The 10,508-nt window shown below is 42.4% G+C and overlaps 1 protein-coding gene across 3 annotated transcripts in view; it reads right to left on the minus strand.

Annotated features, from left to right (window-relative positions):
* Positions 1-4,686: 4,686 nt before the first annotated feature.
* SLC25A13 (solute carrier family 25 member 13) overlaps positions 4,687-10,508 on the minus strand; it is a 205,760-nt gene continuing 199,938 nt past the window's right edge. For 2 of the 3 annotated variants that reach the window (XM_007450665.1, XM_007450664.1), the window contains exons 16-18: positions 6,290-6,448; positions 6,108-6,198; positions 4,687-5,840 (exon numbers count right to left, since the gene is read on the minus strand). In XM_007450665.1, coding sequence (XP_007450727.1) covers positions 5,654-5,840; positions 6,108-6,198; positions 6,290-6,448 — 437 coding nt within the window. In that variant the 3' untranslated portion in view covers positions 4,687-5,653. The remainder of the gene's footprint in view (positions 5,841-6,107; positions 6,199-6,289; positions 6,449-10,508) is intronic. The other variant, XM_007450666.1, reaches the window with a different exon arrangement.

Consider the following 10,508-nt stretch of genomic DNA (forward strand, 5'->3'; position numbering starts at 1 on the left):
CAGGAAAAAAATGCTATAAATTTTTGGTGTGGGTTAGTCAGTAATTTGCTTTCATTTATTTAAGAATGGGTGAGGGGGCAGCAAAACGCAGTGGTAGATATCTGCCTTTACCTTTAGGGATAACAGGTAACTTGTTGGGAATAGAGTAAGGCTTTTCCACCATTAGGCATGATGGAGATTTTATGTCCAAAAGTAATTCCAGCAAATCCCACATTCTGTAAACTGTCTCCATTCCCTCCAGACACACTTTGAAGCCAAGTACCCATAGATATTTACTTTTAAGTTGGTTTTCCATTATTTCCAACTTTTGTTGAAGAACGTCATTTCCTAATTATAGTAGAGATTTTTAAGATGGTCCAATTCAGCTCACGTCATATCACATTGCACTGTAACAGTTTGTAAATTTATCTCTGCTTTTTCCACGTTACCTTCCAATTTTAAACCAGTGGGACAAATACTTCAAGTTTACCTTAATTCTCTCTTTACTGACTTTAATAGGCTGTAAAATAGTTTAAGATGAACCTCAAAAGGCTTGTCAGGATTCACCAGGTCCTCAGGCTCTGGAATTCTCTGATAGCAAATGCACTTACTATGGTAAATAATCTGAGATCACCCTTCCCTTCTACTCTAAGCTAGGAATGATACATCTGATACTGAGAACCAGGGGACAATAAGAAATTCTGGGCATAGACTATCATAAAAACTTCCTGTACTGAGTTTTGTTGAGAAATCCTCATATGGAACAGGGCTTGGGGGGCCATCAGACCTGGATTCAAATCTTAGCATCCTTATTTGCTAGCTGAGACCATGAGCAAGATACTTAACCTCTCTTGAGTCTTGGTTTCCTCATTTGTGACACAGGGAAAAGATAGTACCTACTTCAAGGGACGTGTGAAGGATTTAATGAGAGCATGTCTGGCATGTAATACTCATATTTAGTGAGTTCTTCCTGGCCAAAGAACTCCGGGGTGGGGGGGGGCAGGATTACTTGTCCCCTTCTCATTTGAAAGCAGCCCAATAAGACACCAGAGCATGAGCCTGGCTAAGTAGCAAAGGATGGGGGAGGGGGTGATGGGAGGTAAGGAGCATGTTATAATCAGTCTTCTTTCATTAAGTTGTGTTTCCCTTTCTCCATTCTGTAGGACAGACGGATAGCTTATACAGCGTGCTTGCCCAAGTCTGCTCCGAGAGCTTAGTCCATTTTTAAATCCCCTCAAGAACTGCTCACAGAAAAATTAAGCATCTTCCAAAGGGGCAGGAGCCCTGTCCAATGGAATCAACTCAGCGGTGGGCACCGGAGCCCTGGTGGCCAGACCAGTGTGCAAGGGGTGTGTCTGGGCCCTCGAAGGAGCAAACCTCAGACAGGCACAATTAGTGTGTCTTCTTAACTCTCCTTCTAAAGTTATTCGAGGGGACTGTGGTTTTGCCTTGAGCAAAACCCCCTTAACAGCCGGGAATCTAAAAACAAACAACATTATTTTATTAGGTTACCCCAGCAGATGAAAGCAGAGTGTTCCATTGGACTTTTTGGAGTCAATTAATGCATTAGCTAAAAACAAACCCTTCTGAAAGAGAGTTCCCGTTGTCCTCGGCAGCTTCTAAAGGAAAGCTCTCCACCGTGCTCCTAAGGACACAAACGTCAAGACAGTGAAGAACAGAGAATGAGATCTAAATAATTAACACTTATTGATAAAAACTGTTTTTTAATGATATAGCTCAAACCTAATGTAACACTAATCTCAAAGTATATGATTTTTTAACTCTTTGTTTTTAACCATGACCAGGAAATTTAAATATCATACAGTTTATATGAAAGTTACTGACTCAAAGTAACCAACTAATTAAAACCAATTTAAATAAATAGCTGTAGTTGCTTTAATAAAAGAAGTACTTATGACTTCTAAAGTAACTGAACAATACATAAGACTATAATTGTTTTCAGTTATAGTTTTAACTCCAGCCATTAAAACCACTACTGAAAAGGCCTATGAAATAGGAAAATAATAGAGATTACTCATTGACAAAAAAAAACCATTTCTCAAAAATCCATCCATCCATCCATCCATCCATCCATCCAAATAATAAGAGTCTACTAAAAGTTCTAGGCACTATGGAACTAGCATCAAAGCATAGTCCCTACCCTTATGGAGCCCAATCTGGGTTTGCAAGCTGAAGACTGCCACTGTTTTAAAAGATAGAAGTGGCAATGCTTTTTGCTGCCTCAGACCTTAAAATGAAAACATTAAACACCCCCCTCCCCCCACCGTGGTCCTCATAACATCAAAAACAAAACTCTTTGGTGAGGGTTGGGTTATTCCCAAAAGGTAAAACAAAAGGCACGCCCCCTTTGTGGGCAGTACCATTTGTGCTCTTACCAGGGAACGTGTCTTCTAAAAATCTTCGGGAAAATCCACATCCTGAAAGCCTTTGATTACTCTGAATTTAAAATGGGATTTTGCTCAGTGGCAAAGACACAAATTCATCCCCACAAGGATGGCTTCTGCGGTAAAAAGCACATGATGACTCTTAGGGTTTATCTAGAAGGTTGACAAATGGGGCCACAAGACAGGATTCACCAAATTCCATTACTGGAGATTTCCCTGCCTCTACCTAAAGAATTCCAAGGTGCCTTGCCGAATACCTAGCCAGGGGAGGTTACAAAGTTTCAAGCACAATTTGTTCCCGGTTTTTATTCCCTGCTCACTGAGTTATGTGCTGTTAAACATTTCCAGAAGACTGTCAAAATGTAAGCATCCTGAGGTTTACATAGCCCACACCATTAAATAACATATAAGCACAAAATTTTAAACATTGTTTTCCAGCAATGGTAAATATTTTAGCTAAGTAAAAACTGAAGCTTGAAATGCAATAAGCATTTAAATGACTCCTTTCTGTGCCAGAATTCTTATTTTCCCCTGTGCAACCCTGGCTGCTTGGGATTAAGGCGACCCCAGGGAGCACAGCGAATGGTTGTGGGTTATGAGGTGTAGCATGAGCTTGGCGACAGCATGCCACCCAGCCTCAAGAAACCCAGCCACGACTGGAACCCAAGAATCAGTGTGTTCATTCTGTGGTCAGCTCCACATTTTTTCCCCTCCTAGAAAAAAAAAAGGCTGCTACAAAAGTCAGGCCTCTTCCCCACCCCCAAGCAATCATGAGGTGGACCAAGGGCAGAGGGAGACACTCCAGCACTGGCAGGGCAGGGGGGAGGCTGGTCCCCATGGGTGGGAGTTACACAGCTTTCAGTTCCTCAGCATTGAGGAAAAGGAGCAGCTGCAGAAACGGCAGCCACAGCACTGCCGACGTATTGTGCTGTCACTTCAGGAAGAAGAAAAACCCAGAACAAATTTGACGTGGTTTTCACCACACGGTGATTGCAGTTCTATTCAAGGATGTCACAGTCACACCACCCACTGAGCACAACTCAGATGGAAATTAGGCCTCCTTCAAAGTGTCTCAAGTCACTGCCTATCCCTGAACAGATTAAGCCGAGGATTTTAAAGAAACACAGTCCTGTGGCCCTATCTCCTTTGGCTTCCTGGAACCTCGGGTTTCTCATTTACTAAAGAGAATCACCCTCAGCTACAGGTACGTCTAAGGGAAACCAAGACACTCTCCCAACAAATGCAGCATCTCTTAAAGAAGCAGGCAGGGCAATGCACCATGTGTGAGACGTGGGTCAGTGTTTATACAATGAAAATTTGATCTTCTATAAAATTTCAAGCACTTGAAGAAAAGGAATGCAGTGATTTACACTCGGGTACTTTTCTCCACATTCAAAATACCAAAGCTTGAGTGCTTTGTTATTGTAACACCACCTAAATTTCTACGACATATTTGGAGTCTTGTGACTGGTCTTTGAGATTAAAATATAAATACCACTTGTCACTTTGAGCAGGGATTAGGGGTGAGTTCAGGGAGACAGAGGGGTTTCTCTTTGGTGTTTGCCATGAGGGAGCCATGTATGTATGTGTCCTATCTCTGGTGAGAATAACAAAGCTTTTGTTCACTGAAAAAAACAAAACAAAACAGACTCATGGATGGTGTCTACGCTTTCCAATTTTGAACAATAACTTTGAATGCCAACCTGCTGATCTACAGCAAGACAGAGACTGAAAAATGGCTGTGCCGTCTGGAGGTGAATTTCAGAAAAACAGAAAGTTCAAACTCACTGCTGATAAGTTACTCAGCAGCCTCCTCAGGAGCATGATTGCAGCCTAAGAAGAGCCCTAAGTTCTGTTCAAGACTAACACCTTTCCACCAGTCATTACAGTGTTGGCCAAATATTACCAAAGGTCAGACACAGTGGTATATGGTTTTGGTATGAGGAAGAGTCAGAGAAAATGAGAAAATACCACTGCCGTTTCATACCAGTTTTCACGCCCAACTGCCAGTGAAGCTTTATATTAATTCTCACGATAAGAAACTGCCAAAAGCACCGAGAATGACTAGAACAACAAGTGTCAGTTTGCTAGGTTCCTCGCTCATCTGGGGTTAAATGTAGTTTCTCTTATTCACGCGGAACACTGGCATACTGAAGACAAGGGCACACGTCACCTTGAAAGACGAGGACATATCCGTGCCAATACGAACAAATCGCCCTCAAAATGAAACACAGAGAGTCCAATGATGACAATTATTGCGGTCATTCGCCACATGACATAACAAGAGCAAACAGTTCAGTAGCTTTAAAAACAGTTTATTTCCTTCTTCACAAACACATGAGCCTTCTGACCATTGTGCAAGGCACCACAAATTAAATAAAAACTTACATTGCAATGTATTTTTCTTCCATGATTCAAGACAAAATGGATTTTAAAAGCAAATGGATGCCAATTACAGGGGATTGGGAGGGGGCGAGGGTAGGTACCAGCAACAGGGAGGCACGCGTTTTTCTACAGTGTTTATTGAAATAGGCAGCAGTCAGCACATGTGCTTCATATGAGCAGTTCCCCCAAATTAGGAGAGATGCTGCATATCCTGGTTTCTCCATCTAGAGAGTACAGTGCCAACAGTACTTTCGCTAAAGCACAAAAGACTTCTCCCTAGTAGTCTTAGTACCAGTAACAGAATATGATTATTAAACATCTTCAATGTGGTTTTCATTACAAAAAAACATGTTTCACATAAAAGCTTCATAATATAATCCAGAGACAGAATTAGTGCATGCTTAAAATGTGAAGCCAGGCTGGCTATTTCTGATAATGTTTTCATTTCTTCCAGTGTTTTTTACTTTCACAAATATGCACCCAGTTTCCTACCAGGTTAAACAGACATGGAACACTTTTGCTCTGAGCACCATGATTCCCTCTCAACAGCCTCTTCGGGACTATAATCCTAATCCTAAAGAGAATGGTTCTAATTTGTATTCAGACTTGCTCCTTCCTCCAAATCAGGTTAGTGTTGACCAAATCCCAGCAAATGTCGGACACAAAGGTTTGTGAGCAGAGGCCCAAAGAATAATTATGAAAAATTTCACAATGATCTAGGTTATGAAACCACACAGAAAATAAATGATTTCACCTTATAAAAAGCCTCAACTTGAATTTAAACAGGAGATGGAAGTGAAAGGAATGAAGTGTTGCTTCAATCCAAGATGGGGCATTCTTCATTGCAGTAACAACAAAGCCGCAGCAATAGCGCAGGGACGGTCCTACGGGCCTCTACCAATGGCTTGTGAGGTAGATACTGATGGCTTGAAGAGAGGTAGGTAAAGCCCAAATTTGTTTTCAATCCCTGCAAACGTCGCAACTGCCAGTTTGTAGCCCCCAACGTGATCGGGGTTGGGAGCAGGCAGTGTGACCCTGGATTTAGGAACTGGCTCTGCTCCCATGGGCTTCCTAAAAGGAGAGAAAACAGAGCGAGAATCTGAGTTTTTGTTTTGTTTTTTACCTTGGTAAAAACAACGTTCAAAAACTGCTGAAGTCTGGATCAGAGAGGAATTGTGGAATTCTAGTTGGCTGTATATTCCCTTTTGAAATGAGTTTGATGACATGACTTCAGTATTTTCCTACATCTTTTCTACTTCATCCTAGGGACTGAACAGACACACCTTTCTCAATGACAACAGAGTATCAGAAGCAGCTGAAATTTAGCAGGATACTTACACTCCTCCAAAATCAACGTAGAACCATCGCTGCAGCAATTCATAGGTCAGCAAAGTTACACCAAACTGGGGGGAGGAACGAAACACACGAGCTTTGAAAGAAATAAGAAATAACAGATGCAATTAGATTGTAAAAATTCACCTGATACCAAAGGTTTAGTTAAGAGCAAATTATTTCCATACCGCCAGCTCCTTTCCACAAAGCTTTTGGGCCTTCCTCCCGAAGGATCTTCCTAAAGCAGTCTATCACTCCGCTGTAAGTGGTCTGGCCGGCCCGGGCGGCCACCTGTAATCGCGTCTTGATAACATCAGCGGGAGTCACTAGAGATGCCGCAGGCATACCTGCAGGAAAGACAACACCTTCGCAGTCCGGTCACATTCTCCCTATATAAAAAGACCTGTGCTTTGAACTGCCGGCCGTGGAAAGAAAGTTAAGAATCGGATGAAATCAAATGCCTCTTTGCTGTCCCCTCTGGGAAGCACAGCTGTGACTCTCGCCCGCAGTGAAGGAGGCTCCAACACACCTAGAGGAGCACATGCCTGTCTCCAGATCACCAACCTCCGTTTGTTACGCTTATATTCTTAAACAGTCTGAAGCATTATCAAGATGATGACTTCGAGTGGTTGAGAACAAACGGAGAAAGATTTTGTTTGCTTGTTTTTTTCTTTTGCTTTCTTGTGGAAATCAGAGTTACTAGGTCTGAGTTTTCAGAGGTGAAGCTTGTTATCCATCTCCTCTTCCTGAGTTTTCAGAGGTGAAGCTTGTTATCCATCTCCTCTTCCTCCTTTTCTGGCAGTCACCGGAGGTGCCTTGTCACATACACTCAACCACCCCCCACCTTCCAAACCCTCACCTCTTCATTTACATCAGAGAAAGACTTTACTGACAGCTAAACAAACTGTGTGTGTGTGTGTGTGTGTGTGTGTGTGTATGTGTGTGTGTGTAGTGTAGTGTAGTGTAGTGTAGTGTAGTGTAGTGACCTGAAGGGGAGGCGCCCACAGATAACACTTCAGGATTCCTCTTTCCTATGACTGGCATCTCCAGAAAAAATATGACAGAAAGCTTAAAATTTATATTGGCCGATAATCAATGAAAAAGAAACAACAACAACAACAAAAAAAACCCTCCCAAAATTACCAATGGGAAATTTTTCTACAGTCATTTTATCCAAACTGGGGCAGCCCATGTTTAGATTTTTTAAAAGCGAGACTGTACTCAGAAGACACTGTCTCTTATGGTTTTATTACTTTTCCATTATGAACCTATTCCAAACCAAATTGGTCAAATGCAGTTGCATAAATCTCCTTTGCTTTTTTTAAGGCTTAATAATTCTGTAAGAATTTCTGTCCAAACCAACGTGGTCTGGCTCACAACTCCATCTCATCCTTCTAACAGACAGCTTTAAAGTTACAGTGTGTGCGTATGTGCCCGGGGGGAATCTGCAGAGTATACGTTTGCATTTATATCACTAAGCTGTATCTTTTCCTCTTCCATCTATACTAAGCTCCTCAAACATTCATCTTAACAGTTTTTATAAAATGCATCACGTTTTTGCATGTGAGAAAGCTCACTTTATATTCAGTGCTTCACTGGATAAGTCATACTGAATTTCCTATTAGCTTAGAGGAATTATTTCAACTTTGAGCCAGGAATTTATCCTCCAACATAATGGAAGGAAACATGAAAAATGCTTAGAAACCCACTGTGTTCACACCACCAATTTTGTTTCACTTCCTGGTTTAGAAAGAGTTGAGCAAGGGGGTCTGCTTTAGACACGCAATAAAATCCTCCTTACAACGGTGGGCAGGCATGTCAGAGTGTGAATGTGAAAGACATACAAGCAATAAAATGGTAAAAAGTTTCCTTCAGTTAGGGCAGTTTTCATAAATAGCTACTTGTTATGAAAAAAGAGAGAAGTATTGGGGAGGGCAGGGAGGAAAGACATTGATCAGTGGAATAAAAATGCCAAGAGAAACGTGTAAGATGTTTAGCAAGTTGTCTGGTAAAAGTGTTTGGTGTGTGTGTTGGCGGGGGCGGGGTACTGGAAACATGGTGGCCTGTACACGACTCTCATCCTCTCCACCCCCTGCTCCCACCTCTCCTAGAAGGCCAGCTGCCAGGGCCTCGGAGGGACTGTGGATATCCCCGTGGACAGGGGATTTCTGGTGTGGAGATTTGCTAAATTCACCTGGAGAATAGCATCAGGCTGCTCCAAAGCAAGGCCAGGAAGGCAGCATCTACCAGAAAGAGCTTGGCCACCGGAGATGTGTTGATTTGGGGGGGTCAGGGATGGCAAAGACTCTGAGCCAATTTGCCTGGTCTCTCCTGGCTTGCAAAAGGGTAAAGATAATGCTGAGCAAGAGGTCAAGTCTTGGGACTTCCCCGGTGGTGCAGTGGTTAAGATTCTGTGCTCCCAATGCAGGCGTCCCGGGTTTGATTCCCGGTCAGGGAACTAGATCCCACATGCATGCCACAACTAAGAGTTTGCATGCCACAAATAAGGAGCCCATGTCCCACGACTAAGACCCAGTGCAACCAAATAAAAACAACAACAACAACAACAAAAAGAGGTCAAGTTTTCTCTCTTCCCAAAGATGGGAGAACAAGAGAAGCTAGGCAACAGGGAGGCAGCTTTTAGGTTCCTCAACAGGAAGGGGACTGCTGCCCAGCTGGTGCTTCAGAGATGAGACAAATGGTGAGAACTTGGGGCCACCTGCTACCTGTGTGACTGGAACAACTTGGGTGTTCTCCAGCCAATAAAAATATTATAACTCTTTAAGGGGGTGCCCAGCAGCTAGAGAGTAGAAGGTCATTTACAACAAAAAGAAAGCATGATTGGCAAAACACAGCTTTGATACAAGGATATGTTGTATAACACAGGGAATTCAGCCAATATTTTACAATAACTACAAATGGAATATAACCTTTAAAAATTATGAATCACTATGCTGCACAACAGAAACTTATGTAATATTGTACCTCAACTGTACCTCAAAAAATAAAAACCGCAAAAAAAACCCAACCCAGCAAAAACCAATGAACAGATATCATATGACAAAAAATACAACTTTGGGGTAAGTCAGCCTTGATTTTCACAAATATCCCATTAGTATTTGTAAAAAAAAAAAAAAAAATGTGCTTCTCTGTTTATGGGACACAGAGTTAATATCTATGTATTCTGGATCAAGGTTAAGTTTGCCAGAATCCCTTTGTACCCTTATCTATATTATCTACTTGATGTATCAGTTTCTAAGAAAAGTGTAAAGATTTTCATTTAGAAAGAGAAAATACCACATTCTCGTCATACTTTTTTTCTTTCTGCGGTATGCGGGCCTCTCACTGCTGTGGCCTCTCCTGCTGTGGAGCACGGGCTCCTGACGCGCAGGCTCAGCAGCCATGGCTCACGGGCCCAGCCACTCTGCGGCATGTGGGGTCTTCCCGGACCGGGACATGAACCCGCGTCCCCTGCATCGGCAGGTGGACTCTCAACCACTGAGCCACCAGGGAAGCCCTCGTCATACTTTTAACTTGAGGTTTTATAAGATGATATTATGTTGATAATACAGAGAGGCTTCTTAGTGAACTTTATCTTTTCTAAGTGTAAAATATGCCTCTGTGCTTCTGAATGCTATTTTTAAACCCTGAATTCCATTTAGTTTGACATTAATATTGCTACACTTGCTTATTGTTGGTATTTGCCTGGTACATATTTTTCAATCCATTCTCTTTCCATCTTTCTATGTCACTGTTTTCTCGAATTTCAGATGACTAGATTTTCTTTCACAACTTGGCTAAAAGTGTTTGTTTTTACTAGGGGCACTGAACGCATTCAGTTGTGGCTCGTAGACTGATTTCTGCCATTCTGGGTTAGTTACGGTTTTTATTTTCTCTGCTTCTAGGTGTTTCCCTTGTGATTTCCACCCTTTCCTGATTAATTCAATTTGTCTAAATATCATAAGCGTTTGTTACACAGGTGTGAGTTACAGTGTGTGCAGCGAATGAGCACTGACATCTCTGCAAGCTGAGGAGGTGGTGCCCCCTCCCTTTGTCTCCCTTTCTATTACCTGCCTCCCAATGACGCTTCTTGTACAAAAACACATAAGCCAAGGTTAGCAGTACTCAGACCGACTCTTGGGTTTAACTTTTATCTGCTCTGTTTCATATATCCCACAGTGTCCTCTTTCTTAAGTTCACTTTTCATTTTGCCTCCGAGAGGTCTGTGAGGGGTACCTGTGAGTCCTGGCTGGGAGGGACTACCCTGCTTTGGCCTCTGCTCCTGAAGGCAAGCGTGCCTGCTGGGAACGTAACTGCAGATCAAGACCTCCTCTCCTCGGCATTTTGACGGAAGCCAGCACTGGAGATGAGAAGCCAATCTTCCATTACTGATTGGTTTTCTGTCCT

This window comes from Lipotes vexillifer, unplaced genomic scaffold (genome assembly GCF_000442215.2).
Source record: "Lipotes vexillifer unplaced genomic scaffold, Lipotes_vexillifer_v1.1 scaffold172, whole genome shotgun sequence".
In the NCBI taxonomy this organism is placed as follows: Eukaryota; Metazoa; Chordata; class Mammalia; order Artiodactyla; family Lipotidae; genus Lipotes; species Lipotes vexillifer.